Source organism: Gracilinanus agilis, chromosome 1 (assembly GCF_016433145.1).
Source record: "Gracilinanus agilis isolate LMUSP501 chromosome 1, AgileGrace, whole genome shotgun sequence".
In the NCBI taxonomy this organism is placed as follows: Eukaryota; Metazoa; Chordata; class Mammalia; order Didelphimorphia; family Didelphidae; genus Gracilinanus; species Gracilinanus agilis.
The window spans coordinates 96,148,924-96,166,691 of NC_058130.1; the positions used below are offsets into that span (position 1 = coordinate 96,148,924).

The 17,768-nt window shown below is 44.0% G+C and overlaps 2 protein-coding genes across 4 annotated transcripts in view; one reads left to right on the top strand and one right to left on the bottom strand.

Annotated features, from left to right (window-relative positions):
• The window catches only part of JMJD4 (jumonji domain containing 4), a 20,481-nt gene extending 14,278 nt beyond the window's left edge, over window positions 1-6,203 (top strand). Inside the window, exon 7 of the mRNA XM_044681670.1 lies at window positions 5,846-6,203. Within this exon, the coding sequence (XP_044537605.1) occupies window positions 5,846-6,202 (357 nt within the window). The 3' untranslated portion in view covers window position 6,203. The remainder of the gene's footprint in view (window positions 1-5,845) is intronic.
• Window positions 6,204-6,276: 73 nt separating this feature from the next.
• ALS2CL (ALS2 C-terminal like) overlaps window positions 6,277-17,768 on the bottom strand; it is a 78,238-nt gene continuing 66,746 nt past the window's right edge. For all 3 annotated transcript variants that reach the window (XM_044681737.1, XM_044681843.1, XM_044681778.1), the window contains 8 exons: window positions 17,238-17,395; window positions 17,060-17,128; window positions 14,513-14,686; window positions 11,155-11,197; window positions 9,893-9,954; window positions 8,925-9,074; window positions 8,596-8,692; window positions 6,277-7,573 (listed from right to left, as the gene is read on the bottom strand). In XM_044681737.1, coding sequence (XP_044537672.1) covers window positions 7,493-7,573; window positions 8,596-8,692; window positions 8,925-9,074; window positions 9,893-9,954; window positions 11,155-11,197; window positions 14,513-14,686; window positions 17,060-17,128; window positions 17,238-17,395 — 834 coding nt within the window. In that variant the 3' untranslated portion in view covers window positions 6,277-7,492. The remainder of the gene's footprint in view (window positions 7,574-8,595; window positions 8,693-8,924; window positions 9,075-9,892; window positions 9,955-11,154; window positions 11,198-14,512; window positions 14,687-17,059; window positions 17,129-17,237; window positions 17,396-17,768) is intronic.

Consider the following 17,768-nt stretch of genomic DNA (forward strand, 5'->3'; position numbering starts at 1 on the left):
GAGAGAGAGAGAGAGAGAGAGAGAGAGAGAGAGAGAGTGTGTGTGAGTGTGTGTGTGTGTGTGTGTGTGTGTGTGTGTGTGTGTGTGTGTGTGTGTTATTCCAGCCTGGTCTGAAGGTCCGAGCCAGGCAGAGCTTCAGAGACCCCAGCAAAGGGGGGCACAGAGGTTAATTAAACAAGACTTCTAGCCATGAGGCCACCTCCAAGATGATAGGCCTCTTCAGAGGTTAGTGTCTCCAAAAAAGCCAAAGAAAGGGAGCCAGCCTTCCACTCACCCACATGACAATCCAAAAGGAAGCAGTCTGAGGTCTCAAACCTGAACTCTTCCGAGGCCAAGTTCAAAAGGCAAAATCCCCCTCAAGAAAGTTACCATCATATTTAAAAGATAGTTCTTTGCGTCACTTCCTACATCCACTCTCCAGTTCTATGTGAACAAATGGCAGCTTTAACCTTGCTTTGGACTGCCCAGGGGACAGTCAGTTGTTTTTGATTTGTCGCTCACTAGCACACATGGGTTATAGACCTCTCCCCTCACCATTTAATTCTAAGAGGGATGGGTGTACATATTCCTGGTAGCTGAAGTCTAAAGAATAATTAGGGGTGAGCTAATCCCATCTTCACAGTGACTAGGAGTTGGCAAAGTTGCCTTTATTGTGTACCCCAAGGCCACATGAAACATCACTTTATGGGTATTTGACTTTTATATCACAGGACTCATGGAAAGTATTTTTGAAACCATGAAAATAACCATAGCTTATATATGAATATCAGTTGCAGAGAGTGAAGTGGTATAGAAATTCTATATCAAGATCCACTGTAGGGGGCAGCTGGGTGACTCAGTGGATTGAGAGCCAGACCTAGAGATGGGAAGTCTTAGTTTCAAATTTGGCCTCAGGCATTTCCTAGCTATGTGACCCTGGGCAAGTCACTTAACCCCAAGCCTAGTCTTTACCGCTTTTCTGCCTTGTAACATACATAATATTGATTCTAAGACAGAAAGGTAAGGATTAAAAAAAAATCCACTGGGATACTCAATGACATCATTGCAAAAGTGAGAAGATGTGAGGATGGTGAAAAATGTTGGAAAGTGTGGTTTTGAAGCCTAGTCCACTCAGAACCTTAACATCTTTATATTATCAACATTTTCTCTGAGTAAAAAATTGTGACTGGTCAAGTCACTTAACCCTAATTGCCTAGCCCTTGCCACTCTTCTGTCTTAGAACTGATACTAAAACAGAAAGTAAGGGTTTAAAAAAAAGAAGAAAAGAATCGGTAGTCTCTGAACATGATGAGTACCAAATAACATCACAAAAAAATAAATTTATTATATTTTAATAGTCAGGAAAAAATTGCTATTGATGAGGAAGGTATTCCTCAGTCAGTCTTCTGAATACAATAAGACCATCAAGCTCATCAGAGCAAAGATCATAATTTGTAAAAAGAAAGAAGAATAATGAGAAAAAGAAGCAACATACCACTGAAATAACTTTATTCTGAACTGGCCAAACAACCAATTGATAATGAATGTTGGAAAAAGGACAAAAGGAATGACCCAGATACCAGTTTTGATCATTTTATGCAGAAATATAAGCAATATCAATCAATTTCCATAATAAGACCAAAAGAGTTTTTGACTTATTTGCCAAACAGAGAGAAATGGCAGCCAAAGGCATTTTACATAAAATATAAATTCCTTTGTAAAATTTTACATAGAAGGATAATAGATGATTGTAAACAATTTTATCTCTTAAAGCAGAGAAAAACAGGCTAAAAAGCTAGGCTAGAAGTCCAGTTAGTCATGCCAAAGGCATCTAATGACAAAAAATGGAAGGAAAACAAGCAGAAGAAAATAGAAAATATCTGCAGTGTGTAAATAGAATTAGCTTGAGCCCATTAATAGTCAAAAATCCACTCAACCTAGGCGTGCTAATGATGTCACCCTAACCTCCCTTAGTGGGGAGGGGAGACGAGTTACCCACACGTGACAATAAGTAACAAATCAAGAATAAGGGACTGCCCTTTGGGCAGTCCAAATCAATGTAGAAACTGCCATTTGTCCATTTGAATTAGAGGTGGACCACAGGAAGTGATGAAAGACACTTTAAGTAAGTTAGTGAACTTCCTGTGGGGCAGTTGTCGTCTCGAACTGGGAGCAGAAGCATCTCCTGAGACCACAGACAGCTTACACTCTGTATTGTCACGTGGGTAAGTTAGGCTGACTTCCTTGGCCTTGCTGGGCCAATTCTAAACTCTGCCTATCTGGCTGCTGGGCCTTGTGGCTTACAGCTTCATTTATTTAGCCTTTTAACCTTCTCTCTCCCTTTCTCTTTATTCCTACTTTTTACCTACCAGATTGTAAATAAACTCCTCAACCCGATGCTGACTTGGGTCTGATTTAATTACGGAATCAGCCTGAATTGTTGATTCCTGGCGGCCACATATTTTAATATATATATATCTATAATACCTAAATTTTTTCTTTCTTACAGCAGGGTGTTTATAACAAACTTTTAACTGTCAGTGACAGCGAAGCCATCACATTGGGTCTTTAACATCATGGCCCCATATGTGCTTAGAGGATTGGTAGCATTGGTACAAAAATTAAACAATGACAGAAAAGCAGCTAGATTGGACCAAATATATATAAGGGAGAGCTATGCTGGAGGTAACACAATTGTGAGATTGTTGATACACAAAGGTATCTGAAGGAGGGAAAGATCAAAAGTATGGGAAAAAATCTAAGACAGTAACACCCAAAAAAAAGTCACCAAAGGAATATTAGTAACTATGTGTCTACTTTTGCACCTATGCAAAATCCTTCTCAGAATCCTGCCTACACAAACTGAGGGCATCCTCAGTAAGAGTATCAATGTGAAATAAACAGGTTTTATAAGCAATATTCAACAGGAGGTCACATCTTCTATTTTGCAATTACCTAAAAGATGTAAAGAATATAAATCCTACTGTACATGTTTTGTTGATTGTGGAAAAGTGTTTGATTAGAACAAAAGAATCTTAAACGCTCTAGCAAAATGTCTCCTATTCATTTGGTAAAAATCATTGAAGAAGGACATCATAACAGAAATAACCTCTGATCACAATCACCCACTAAAGCCTAGTATGTTTACCACAAGTATTCACTGCTGTGAGAGTCAATCCAGCAGAGCCCAAGGTCGAAGATGCTGAGGTCTTCCAGACACCGCTCATGGATAGCATTGTGCTGGTTGCCTCACAAAAGACCAAATGGGTGAAGGATATCTATCACCCAGGTAAAACATGCATTTGCATGAACACTATAGCTTGTCTATCTGCGTGCATACTTGAGACAGATAATGTTGATTGACAATATATTGGGCCCAGAGTTTAACAGGACAAGATTGCCTTTGTGAAGCATCATAATGACTCCACGCTTGCCTTTGTAGTCCATCTCTCAAATACCAGAGTCCGACAGATGTTGCTGTATGACAGCAAGGGATAGAATGCAGCATTTTCTGAAGAACTGAAATTAATTTCACACAGAGGCAGTGGAGAGAGGCATTACTGGTGTGAGTAGGTCATACCATGTCACTAATGAGGAACTTCAAAGAAAAATAGAAGTAAACAATGTCATCAAGGAAATGTGTCATAGAAAGATGAGTTAGTCACATGGCAAAGAATGAGGAATGACCACTGGACAGCCAGAGTTCCCCACTGGCATCCCAACTATGTCAGCAGGAATGAAGGAAGGCCTCCAGCACATTGAATAAATTGTGGTGAACTCAAGAGGAGGACATGGTCAAGAGTCTCACAGGTTGGGCAAGAACACATCACTGGAGGAAACAACCAAACAAAGGAGATCATAGGCCTCAAGTATTTTGAGTTTCCCATAGGACTAACATAGTGTTTTACATAATGTTTCTTTGTAATGTTTGCTAGGTTGGATTGAATTGACCATTACTAGACTGTAAGGCTGGCCTGGCTTGGAAAGGGTAGAATTCCTAAAAGAATCTGAAAGTTGCCCTGAGGCAAACCAACCAGCCCTAATTCCTAGCATTTTGAAGGGGGTGAAACCAAACCACTTGTCAGAGGCAGGAAATCATGATTTTGACTAGTGAAAAGAGAGGCTGTTAAACTACCTTATAAACTGCTCACCAGATCTGCATAGAGATTTTAGGTCTATGCTTTACAATTCAGGCTATGTTTTGTTTTATTTTTTTCTCTTGGCTTTGTTATTTTCACTTTGGTTTCTTAGTAAAAACCCTAACATGGTCTCTGGTACATTGAAGAAAATGGGAATTACTTAAGTTCAGGGCCAGATAGCCCAGGAAATCAGAGCTCTTGAAGTCCAGGCATGACAGTGGTAGTTTCTGACCTCATGACTTGGTTCAGGTGTGCTGAAGCAGGACATAGAAGCAGGGAAAAGTTGGGACACCTGTGAAGACTAAGATGGCTATGGGATTAAAGAGCTCTGGGCTGGATATCAGGGAAACCATGTCACCACATAGTTATTTGACTCTTGAAGATTCATTTCCTTACTCTGGGTCTTGATTTCCACTCTGTCAGATGAGGCAGTTACACTACATTAGATGGCCTGGTCAAAATCTATGGTCCAATTTTTTTTCTTTCTTTTTTTTTAAACCCTCACCTTCCGTCTTGGAGCCAATATGGCTCCAAGACGGAAGAGTGGTGAGAGTAGGCAATGGGGGTCAAGTGACTTGCCCAGGGTCACACAGCTAGGAAGTGTCTGAGGCTGGATTTGAACCTAGGACCTCCCGTCTCTAGGCCTGGCTCTCAATCCACTGAGCTACCTAGCTGCCCCCTATGGACCACTTTTGAGAATAATGTTTTCAAATACACAAAAATCAAATATATAAGGTTACAAAGGAAACCATCCTATAGGAAATTCATCCTATTAAAATAAAGTTGCAATTTTCTCCCATCCAAATCCATGGACTCCTTGGAATCTGGTTCCATAGACCCCAGGTTAAGAACCCCTACACATTGGGCAGCTAAGTGGTTCAGTGGACAGAGAGCCTAGAAACAGGAAGTCCTGGGTTCACATTTGGCTTCAGACACTTTCTGTCCATATGACTCCTTACCCTCAATTACCCAGCCTTTACCACTCTTCTTCCATGGAACCCATACTTAGTATTGATTCTAAGACAGAAAGTAAGGGTTTAAAAAAAAATAAAATAAAACCTTACACAAGATGACACTTAAGTTCCCTTTGTGCTTTAACTTTTGTCCTTTACATCCTCATCCTGGTACTCAAAGCCTTCCACAACATGGTCCTGGTCTCTCTTGCATTCAGACTCTCTCCTCCAGCCACACTCATTGCCCTACAAATATGCCAGAGATACATTACTGCCTCCAGGTCTGGCCCCCAGGTATTACCATTATGTCCCCATCTTGTCCTTTTCTCACACTGTTTCCTTAGTCTGATGTTCTCCTCCCTTTGCCTCTACCTGTCTGAACCTTAGCCATTTTTCTAGGCTCAGTTCAAACCCCACCTCCTCTGTTAAGCCTTCCTTATGCATAACAGATTGATCCCTATCTCCCTTCTCCAAACTCTTAAGAGGGTTTCTTATTTTTCTTGGGTGACATTTAATTCCTTTTGCCCGAGGGCATTATGTGGTTTTGGGTGGTGGTGTGGTTGAGCTTTTCACATTATTATGTCTATTTTCTCCAGCTAAACTCTTGAGCTACATGAAAGGAAGGACCCTGTTTTAGACTGCTTCTGTTCTAGAAGTTTCCAGCTAAAAGTTGGCCACGTGCTCAGGAGATATTTATCAAATAAAGAAAATGCTTTGGAAAGTGTCAGTGAAAGCATCCTCTCATCATGCTTTCTTTTTCTTTCTGATCTTTAGGTGATTATGAAATCATGCACTGGAATCGACTACAAAGAGTTTTATAATTTCCTCAGAGTCATAGCAGAGAAGAGAATTTCTCTCCTAGAAAATGGTCCTGAGATCAAACCCTTGGAAAGTATTTGCAGTGACAATCCTGGGCTGGGCCCCTACCATGCAGTTTTTGATTTAAGTCGAATCTCTGATGTGTTAGCATCCTTGATCACCAACCCTGACTTCCAGAAACTAGAGATAGATGAACTTTCACCATCCCCAAAGGACCTGTTCAGCCACCTCAAAGAAATAATAAATGCTTCTTCCCTCTGGTTATGCTTTTGTGTTTTTGAATTAAGGAAGTCATCTAGGAACATAATTTAAATGAGAAGTCATTCCCCTTTCCCACCACTTCCCTGAGATTGATGTGACAGAAAGAAAAGAAACTCACTTCAGAAGCTCTTACAGTAGATGTTTATTGGCTTGTGTTATTGGTGTGGCCAGGGGAGGGTCTAGGGAAGCTTCTCTCCATCCTGGTGCCTATGCACCCCCACCTCCCACATGGGCTCCCCAAAAGCCATCAGGTGGAATGCCAGAGACCCACAGGCTGAGTAAAGGAGCAGCAGCAGCAGATTCTCCAGAAAAATCGTACTGTGGCTCTATGGGAGCTTGTCTGTTGGTGTGGGACAAAGATGCTGAGAGTGGTCACGTGTAGAAAACCACAGACCCCCGATTCTGTCCGTGGCCCCAGGGGTGAGTCATCCTCTCAGAGGCCCAGGCCCCCCATCCATGACAAGGAGCTAATGACACCAGAAGGCTATGTGTGACGAGGCCCTTCAGGAATAAGAGCAATTCATAACTAGGGCCACCAAAAAGGCTACAGCTTAGAAATGGGGGGAAAATCATCCCTAAGATTCTTCCCAAAGCTTCAGCCAGCTCTCACACTACCCCTGGCCAGCATTGCCCTGTTGCCAGCATTCCCCCTTGTATTATAGCTGGGTCCACCTGAGGGATCAGGCCCAATGCAGCAGACAGAGAGGCATGGGGGCTCTGCTTTTCCCACCCTGCCTTCCCTTGGCCCCCTGGAAAAAAGGAGGCCAGAGGGGCAAGGGATGTGCAGGATAGTCACAGGCCACTATTTCTGTCTGGATGGCTCAGGCCTGGCTCTGAGCACAGAGAATCCAGCCCTTTAGGGCTGTCTGCGCAGTGTGAGGTCCTCGAAGGGAGAGACCAGGATAAAAACATTTCAGAATTCTCTGCCATATCTGACAGTAGCTTTGTACAATGTGAATGTTCAATTTCTTTTATTAAAAAATTTTTTTTTCAAAAAATACTTAAAGTGCAATATTATTTTCCCCTAGCTTAGTGGAAGACCCTAGAGCCTGTGCGCCTGCTGGGTTGTCCTGGAAAGGGAAGCTGCAAAGGCCAGAGAGAGAAGACATCCCTTTCCTGAGAAGTAGCACCCCAAGGGGGAATGGGCATTTGCCTCAGATGGCCTAGACAGTGTCTGGAGCTCCCTCTTTGGAGATGTGCAGAACAGAACAGACCCTGGTTCAAGCAGCCACCTCAGCACGGGTGACTAATAAACGTCATCGGCTCTCTGCTCCCAGCTTCTTCCTCAGCCTTCGACCTGACCCAGACCCGGGGAAGAGATTCCCCCGGGGTAGGGCTGAGCTACCACAGGGCCTTCTGATTACGGACTCCAGCCAAGCGATGCAGCCTCATGTCCTCCTTCTGGATGTGTTCATAACAGGACTGAGAGAGGAGACAAGACAGTAGTCAGCACCTTAGCACCCACGGAGAGTGAACACCTGATGCCACAAGGCCCAAGGTGGAAAGGTACTAACTGGCATCTAGCCATCTACTTTGTAGATGAGGAACCCAAGGCCTGGAGAAAGGAAGAAATATCCCATTTTCCCATTATACCAGCCTGCTTCTAGAAAGCACCAGCCTAGGGAGGCCAGGTACCTATGTTTCAGTCTGAGATCCATCTCAGGGGATAAGGATAGGGAGAAAATCTAGACCAGTGATTTCATTGGTAATAAGAAGCTCTCTAATCAGGCAGCTCCTTCTACCAATGCAGCCTGGCACCTTCCCTGCCAACTTCTAGCCTTAGTTGCCAAGGGCACTGAAAGAACTTGCTCAGGGGCACACAACAAGGGTATATCAGAGGTGGATCTTGAACTCGGGTCTTCCTAACTTGGAAATTGGCTGTCTTCTCTATTCCGACATGCACCAAGTGGGGCTCAATAATTGAGATTCATTATCAGGAGTCTTCAATAAACCTTTCCAAAGATTATGATACCCCCAAACCAGAAGACCAAAGATCCCCTAACCTGACCCTGGAAAAAAGGAAGGAGGAAAGAGGAGAAATTCAGCTAAACAGCTATTTGTTGAACAGCCAATGCTTATGTGCAAAGCTTGAGTCGCTATGGACGGTTCCATTTGCCTCACTGCCATGACTAGAGACACAACTCAGAACTAACTGACCACTGACCCAGAGACACATGACCATACATATGGAAGGCAGAATGATGTAGTGGACCTTCTATAAATTTGAGGTACGACTTCAAGAATTCATCCCTTTCTAGGATTCCATTTTACCCTTTTAAAATGGCGTGGTGGAGTGGGGAGTGAAACTACGTTATCTCTAAGGTCCCTTCCAGTCCTGACCTGATTCTGTGAATAAAGTAGATCCTTTCCTGGAAAGAGACCAATGAAAAGAAGGGATTCTTTCTTCGGTCCTTCCCCTTTTTCCCTTTTCCTGGCTGCCTCACCTCCAGGGCCGTCAGCAAGAAGTCATATAATCCTCCTCTGTGGATGGGATCCATCATGTCCCTGATCAGATGGATTTCTGCTCCCAGGTGCTGGATCCTAGGAAATATGCCCAAAGAACTTTCAAGTCCTATTTTGGGGGTAGCCCAGGAGCCAAAAAGGAAGGAAGTAGTTTATGATGTCACTGCTGGCATCATGTAGCCTATTCTGTCCTAAGAAGAGAAACAATCCCCCAAGCCAGCTGAAAGGGATGAAAGGGGCCTATTCTTGACTCCCTGTACATCCAATCTGTGCCAACATTCCACCATCCCTGATGTAAGAGTTAGCTTACCTGGCACGGGACACAACATAGATGAGTAAGGGCAGCAGGTCATCCATTGGAAGCTTATATTCCCTCTCCAGAACCCGGGAAACCGTGTCCTCTATCTCATCGTATGTCTTCTCAAGCATCTCCAGCTTCTCCCGGGGATCCACTGTGGTGCTATCATAGAGAGGGAAGAAGAGCTCCCATTTAGGCAGCGGAACGGCTCCATGGATAGAGAGCCAGGCCCAGACAGGAAGTCCTGGTTCAAATCTGACCTCAGATACTTCCTAGCTGTGTAATCCTGGACAAGTCACTTAACCCCCATTGCCTATCCCTTAGCACTCCTCTGCCTTGCAACCAATACAGGGTATTAAGGTAAGGGTTAAAAAAACAAACAGTGAGTTGGATTTGGAAACAGAAGCTTATAGAGAGAAGGGGCAGAGATCCTAGCTAGGGATTGACCCATATACCTAACAATATAGGTTACAAAAACCTAGAGCAAACAAGGGAATATTGCCAATGAAGTATAGTTCTACAGAGAAGGACCATTTGACATAGAAGCTGTTTGTGTAGGCCCTACTAGGGGCATGTTTGTCTTCAATATGGGGGAGATGGAACTTTAATGGGCTCATCTCTTGTTTTACTGCCAAATTATGTGAATGCGTGAATTAGGTCAGATACTGATGTCTTGTTCATCCACTTTAAAAGACTCACTTGATAAAAGTTAAAAATGAACAGAGCAAAATCTTGGAGGAAGCGCCTGCATGAACAAGATGGCGGCATTAAGTTCTCAGGTCAAGGCTGGTGGTGTTGGCATGCATAGGATTAGGGCAGCGGGCTACTGCCTGTCTGGAGTAGGATAAGGGCATGTTCTCCAGCTCTGGGTGGGCATGGAAAGAGGATGCTCTTCACCCCTCCAATGGAAGGGGAGGATAGGCCACACTGGGCCCACCCAATTCCCATATGGGGTAGTTAACCTAGAAAGGGTGACTCACATGATCTTCTGCAAGCATTCAGTGGCAGAGAGGAAGCACTTGTCTCTAACCAGGGAGTGTCTCTGCAAAGAGACATAAGAATCCAAATTAGCCTTCATCCTGCCCCCCTCCCTAACCCTTCCACCAGGTCAACCTAGAAACCAACCCCTCCATTCTGATAATCCTTAGCCCTTAACATCTCCCTTCAATCCTTGCCTTTTACCCAGCCCTAATTGACCCCTTGATCCCCAACCTATAACTGGGTCATTGAAGATTCATCATCGGTCCTATGGCCCAAGACCAGTCAGATCAGACTTCATCATCTATTCTCTCGTCATAATTTAACCCAGAAATATAGACTCTAAATGACTACACCAATGCAACTATCAATAATACGGAAATAGGTCTTGATCAATGACACATGTTAAAACCAGTGGAAATGTGTGTTGGCTACAGGGGGAGAAGGGCTGGGGGGGAGGGGAGAGTAAGAACATGAATCATGTAACCATGGAAAAATTTTCTAAAAAATAAAAATCCAAAGTTGTAAATAATAATAATAATAATAATTATTATTATTATTATTTAACCCAGCAGATGAAAGCTGAAAAGTACCTTGGGGGTCGCCTAATCCAATCCATTCACTTTAAAGTTAAGGGAAACTGAGTCAGAGTAGCGACTTGTCCAGAATCCATAGTTAGTAAGTGGTAGAGTCAGGACTAGATCTAAGTCTAAGCCTCCTGACTCCAAGTTCAGTGCTTATTCTACTACATCCTGCAACCTCTCCAATTTAGACAACACAAGTATATTTTTCATATCTAGCATGGTCCATCTATCCCCCAAATTCTTGCTACCTTTCTCTCTATACAATCTTCAATCTGACTCTTCCTAATCTCTACATTAAATACCTGTTTCCTCTTTTTTTTTTTTTTTTAAGCCCTGACCTTCCATCTTTGAATTAATATTAAGTATTGGTTCCAATACAAAAGAGTGGTAAGAACTAGGCAATGCGGGTTAAGTGACTTGCCCAGGGTCACACATCTAGGAAGTGTTGAACTGAGGACCTTCCGTCCCTAGACCTGATTTTCTATTGAATGAGTCACCCTGTACCTGTTTCTTCTAGGGAGCCTTCTCTGATGCCATCAACTTCAATAAAACTTTCTCAATCCTCACTCTATCCCTACCCTGGGCCAATCAGGTATCCTTGGGGTGTCCCTCTCACTACTGCCAGAAGTTGGGAGGAGGAGTGTTAGTTAGCTCCCTGGGAAGGCAGTCAGTCATCTCACCTGATTGGTGGTCAGTGTGAGGTCCTTGAGGGGCCACAGATGCCTGAAATAAAAGCAAGGGGTTTTAGGACACAAGAAGAAGAAATAGGCTTTAACTCTAACAGGAGGGAAGACCTGAACTTCCTGACTTTTAGGGCTGGTGGTCTCAGTGAGCAGTGAACAAAACTGAGGCCCAGAGAGAAGTGTGAGATCACAGGGTTTAGGGTTGGAAAAGACCTCAGAGATATCTTGTATAATTCTCTCATTATTTAGATTTTTTTAAGGTACAAAGGCCAAACTTGCCCAAAGTTGCACAGGTAGAAAGGATGAGAGGATTAAAATCCCATATTCTCTGGCTCTCTCCAGTCCCCACTAAAATATCTGGCGGCCCAATGGAGCCAGGGTCCTACAGTCAGGATAGAACCGAGTTCAAATCTAGTCTGCAGACCCTTATTGATTGTCTATAACCTCTATCTGCCTCGATTATCAGATGAGAATAATTGTAGTACCTAGATTGTTGTATGGATCAAATGAGATAACATTTATCAAGTAATTTGCAAACCTTAAAGTGCTATGTAACACCAGTTATTATCGAGTTTTTAGTTTTGTTTGTTTTTAAACTTACCTTTCATCTTAGAATTAAATACAGAGTATTGGTTCCAAGGCAGACAAGCAGTAAGGGCTGGGCAATGAGAGTTAAGTGACTTGCCCAGGGTCACACAGCTAGGAAGTGTCTGAGGCTAGATTTGAATCCAGGACTCCTGTCTCTGGACCTGGCTCTCAATCCACTGAGATTTGTATTGATTCTTCAGAGCCCCAGTAGTTATTATGGTTACGATTATGATTGTGAAGTGGCTTTTCCAAGGTTCCAGGTCTGCTGATGCCCCGCCTGGAGCTTCCCCAATTATAATTCCTTGTCTCTTCAGTTTATGGCATTTAAAGACCTGTCAGACATTGATCCTACCCGGGATGGTTTCAATGGGGACCTCCCAGAGTATGGACTCTAGGAATGACCTCCTATGGCCCCCATCTATCCCAGACTATGCCCTTTCAAGGCTTCTGACCAGCTGCAGCCCTACATTTTGGGCTTTCAGCCCATCCATCTTACCAAACTGTGGAGGAAGCATATTCTTCAATGAAACAAAACAAACAAAAAACCCTCCCTTTTTAGTTTATCAAGAAATACGATTTCTCTGGCTTTTCCAGATGATTTCCTTAGGGCAAGGGCAAAGAACAAAGTCTGGGCCCTTCCTCTGAAATGCAGTAAGAGTCATATCTGAACTGAACTCTGGGCTAGATAGGATCGTTCCGCCGTCCCCCCTCTCCTTTGAAGTGACCGGCCTCCTGGCCCACTTAGGACAGGATCTTCTCTTGGGGAATTCAAGGTTAAGATTTTCATCAAAGGGAGAGATTCTTTTCAGTCGTGAGAAGTAGAAGTCCAAGAAGCAACCCAGCAGTTCTAGACTGCTAACTCCAAACTACATTTGAACATATTATGATCATTTCTTTTTTCAAGATTCTTATCAATAAAAACAGCATGGCAGAGAACATGAGAAATTATCCCAGACTGAGTATGTCTCCAAGCTAGCAATGGTATGAATATGGGGCAGCTAGGTCTCAAAGTAGATAGAGCACCAGGCCTGGAGTTGGGAGGGTTCAAATTTGACCTCAGATACCTCCTAGCTATGTCTCCCTGTTTGCTTAACCCTTGCTCTTCTGTCTTAAGAGTTTTTACTGGGGGCAGCTGGGTAGCTCAGTGGATTGAGAGTCAGGCCCAGAGACGGGAGGTCCTGGGTTCAAATTTGTCCTCAGACACGTTCCAGCTGTGTGACCTTGGGCAAGTCACTTAACCCCCATTGCCTAGTCCTTACCACTCTTCTACCTTGGAACCAATAGACAGTATTGATTCTAAGATGGAAGGTAAGGGTTTTGGGGGGGGAAGTTTTTACTAAGATAGAAAGTATAGATAAAAAAGGGGGGGCAGCTAAGTGGCTCAGTAGATTGAGAGCTAGGCTCAGCATTGGGAAGTCCTGGGTTCAAGTCTAGCCTCATATACTTCCTAGCTGTGTGACCCTGGGCAAGTCATTTAACCCCCATTGTCTAGCCCTTGTCACTCTACTGCCTTGGATCCAATGCACAGTATAAATCAGTAGTTCCCAAACTTTTTTGGCCTACCACCCCCTTTCCAGAAAAAATATTACTTAGCCCCCTGGAAATTAATTTTTTTTTTAATTTTAATAGCAATTAATAGGAAAGATAAATGCACCTGTGGCCATCACAGCCTCCCTGGATCGCTGTAGCACCCACCAGGGGGCGGTAGCGCCCACTTTGGGATTCACTGGTATAGATTCTAAGACGGAAGGTAAGGGTTTTAATACATAAAATAAATAAATAAATAAATTACAGAGTGCATTATTGGTAATTAATTTTTTTCCTTTGACACTATCCTTTCTTACTCTATGACAAATCCCAGTCCTAGTCACAAAGGGAACAGGTTAAAGTGAATTCACAGTCCTTGCCCTTGAGAAATAGTATGTTCATTACATGGGACTGTAGGCTGACAAGAGGATTTTAGACTATAATAATAGAAGCAGAGTGTCCACAAAGAAGGAGATGATAGAAAAATGCCCATCATTGAAGCTGGAAGCCAGGATGCCTAGACAGATGGAATGTACAGAAATGGAAGACTGCAGGGCCAGGCCAATGCTCCCATAAATGTCACCAACATGGTAGTGGTACTGTCATACAGTAAAGAGAACCCTGACATGGGAGTCAGAGGGCCTGGATTCAAATCCTTCCTCTTCCACTTACTACCTATGAATACAGGTAACCTAACCTCTCTACACTCAATTTCCTCCTTGCTAGCCAGTTGTAAGTCTATGATAATAAATGTCTGGGGGAGAGGAAGATGGGCAAGCATTCACTGAAAGCAGTGGCCAGAGTGCCTCAGCTTGGATGGCTTTCCTGCACACTGTTGGTAGTTACCCTTTGCCATCTCAGTGGCTTTAAAAAATAGAGATAGATGGTTATTCCAAACAATTATTTACTCTGAAGAATCAATACAAATATGGAAAGGGCACTGAGGAAAATATGTAGTTCTGGGCAACTAGATAGAACAGATGATAGAGCACCAAACGACCTGGGTTCAAATCCAGCCTCTTCTTAGCTGTGTGACCCTGGGCAAGTCACTTATTCCCAAATGCCCAGTGCTTACGACTCTTTTGTCTTCGAATTGATACTAAGACAAAAGGTAAGTTGTTGGGGGTTTTTCATGTGTGCTTTTTTAAAGAAATGAGTGGTGTGGGAAGGAGAATAGGGGCAAACCCAAGAAGGGTTCTTTTGGGATCTGGGGTAGAAGGTCCAAGGGGACCCCACTCACTTCTGCACATCCAGGCATTCCAGCAGCTTGGTATCTGGGAAGAGGCTCAGGTCAGATATACCCTGACTGTAGAGGTTGTCTTCTTTCTCATGGTACAGCATGTACAGCATGAAGAGTTCAGGATAGAAGCAGGGCAGGATGAGTGGCAGGACCAGCCTGTACGCCTCAGGGTGACTGTGGGAGAAAGGAAGAGTTAGCCGGGAACCCAGCTGCAGGGATGATGGGATGATGGTGGATTGAGATGGGGAGAGGCTCATTCAGGACACTTTCCTACCAATAAGGCCAGGCCCACAGCTTGTCATTGTTGTTGAGTGGAGTCATTGGGGTTTTCTTGGCAAAGATACTGGAAAGGTTTACTGGAAAGGTTTGCCATTTCCTTCTCCAGCTCATTTTACAGATGAGAAATCCAAGGCAGGCGTTTAAGTGACTTATCCAGGTTCACCCAGCTACTAAGTGTCTGAGGCTAGATTTGAGCTTGGGAAGATGAGTCTTCCTGGCTTCAAGCCCAGACCTTATCCGCTGCGTCCCTTCGCTTTCCCTGCGAGGGCAGGGCAACAGGTATTCCTGACTAAAAGACGGAGCTCAGCCTTTTCCTCTTCAACCACCTCCCAAATAAATGCATAACATTTTAAACTCAAAAACATGTCGACAAGCATTTTTTATTTGATCTTCCCAATGACAGTGTCTGAAAAAAGGGATCCTCGTCCTACACTTTTACCAGAGAAGAAGAGGATTAAATGGTTTCTGAAGTCCCTGCCAGCTCTAAATCTATGACCCTAAAGTCATATTGAGGCTACTAATAATGGAACAGGAGGCTTCATTAAGGTCTCCTGACAGCCCAAGGCTCTGTTCTCTCTGCCAGGTTCCATGTTGGTTCAGGGAAGGGAGGCAGGGGCAAGAGGCTCCTGAACCATGGGGTACAATGGAAAGTGTAAATCCCACCTTGGGCTTTTACTATCCGAAGGACCTTGAGTAAGTCACTTAACCTCTGAGGACCTCATTTTCATTACCTATATAATGAGGGAATTTAATTAAATGGCCTGGAAGATCTAACTTAACTCACAACGCTATGAGCCTCTGCTTAGAAATGATGTAGCCTAACAATCGAATGCAATGGACTTCTCTACTAGCAGCAATGCAGTGATCCAGAACCATTCTGAGGGACTCATGAGAAAAAATGTTATCCACATTCAGAGAAAGAACTGTGAGAGTAGAACACAGAAGAAACACAACTGCTTGATCACATGGTTCAAAGGGGATATGACTGGAGATGTAGACTAAATCATCACCCTAATGCAAATATTAATAATATGGAAATCGGTTTTAATCCATGACACATGTAAAACCCAGTGGAATTGCTCATTGATTACAGGAGGAGGGGTTAGAGGAGGGGAGGGAAAGAACATGAATCATGTGACCATGGAATAATACCCAAATTAATTAATTAAATAAAAAATTTTCAAATTTAAAAAAATGGTACAGCCTAGGGGGCAGCTGGGTGGATTGATCAGTGGATTGAGAGCCAGGTCCAGAGATGGGAGGTCCTGGGTTCAAATGTGGCTACAGACACTTCCTAGCTGTGTGACCCTGGGCAAGTCACTTAGCCCCAATGGGCTAGCCCTTACTGCTCTTCTGCCTTGGAACCAATACATAGTATTTATTCTAAGGGTTTAAAAAGGAAAAGGTGCAAACAGTGGCATGAGGGAAGGGGCCTACCCTGGCAGAGAGCAGTATTTCCCACCGAGGAAGGTAGCAAAATCTTGGACTTAATAAGAAAACTGCAAGATTCCATTCCCCCATCAAAGAAAAGTTTGAGCTAGCCATCTAGGTAGGTCCTAATGACAATAACCCACCAAGCAAAAATACAGGAAGAATGAGAGGGGAAAACTGAGAGCCAAGACAAGGAACATACCAAATGTAGATGGGACTCAACAAAGTGGAGACCGCTGAAATCTGTAGATCTGGCTTTCGGGAATGGTTCCAAGCCTTCTCTGCCCCCACCAAGACAGAACTGCCCCTCCTCTCTGCCCCCTAGCCTTTTCCCTGGGACTTCTCTTCTGGAGCTGAGGCCCAGATTGTGAGATTAAGATCATAGAATTTCGAGCTAGAGACCCACCAGTCCAAGAGTCCACACACCACAGCCTTGGGGCCAAACCCAGCCCACAGGCCTGGTCTGCATTTACATTGGAGAAAACAAACCAAAACACCAACACTTAGCTTGCAGGCAGTCTGAAAACAAGCGGTTGGCAGTCATTTGCCAGGCTCAGGCCTGGCCCAACTTCTTTGTCTTACAGAGGAGGAAGCTAAAGCTCAGGGTCTCTTAGTTAGAAGGACTGAGAATCAGATACAGGGCTCGGGAGACTCAACCCCGTTGCCTTTCCACTTTGTCTCTCTGGGAAGGAAAATCAAGGGCCCAAGTCAGCTACATGTAAGAAACTTAATTCCTGGGGAGGAGAGCGGAGGGTGGGCTGGATCCTGTCTCCCAGGAAGTCACATCCCAGGAAACCAACTCAGAAACACCGAGATGGAGAGGGGAAACCTGGTGACCTTTTTTCAGTGCCTTCATTCTCCTCCTGAGTCTGGTCCTGCTGTTTCAAGGCTACATGCAACAGCCCCCTGCAAATCAATGAGAAAAGGAACAGTTTTTCTACCCCCTTCCCTTAGAATCTCAAGAGTTGGTTCAACCTGGAGCTGAAAGTCATCTTAGAAGCCACCCCCAACTTACCGATAGAAGGCCCAGATTTCCTTGGCGTGGTGTTTCACCTCCTCCTGGGCCAAGACCAGCAGATGTTTGTTGGCCCCAATGCCAGAGTAGGTGGCCTGGAAGGCCAGTGTCAGCAGCTTCAGCAGCTTCCCCAGAGGGTGCACTGAAGATTTCAAGGCCTGCACAGGAAAGGAATGGTTCTGCTCTCCCTCAGAGTATCACAAAATCTCAAAACCGCCCTTTATAACTCTTTGCCTAGCCCACTTAATCTAAGGCATCAGTCCCTTAGGGCACTCCTAGGTACTTTATGAACAAGTTTGGGCAGTGTTGAGAGCCCCCATTTGCTCTTTGTAAAGAAAGCAAGGAAGATGGGAGGTCCCCAGTTCAAATGTGGCCTCAGATACTGTCTAGCCTAGCTATGTGATCCTGGGCAAGTCATTTAACCTCAATTGCCTAGCCCTTACGGCTCTTCGCCCTGGAACCAATACTATTAATTCTGATAGAATATAAAAAGGAAGGAAGGATAGAAGGGAGAGGAAGAAAGGTGGCGGG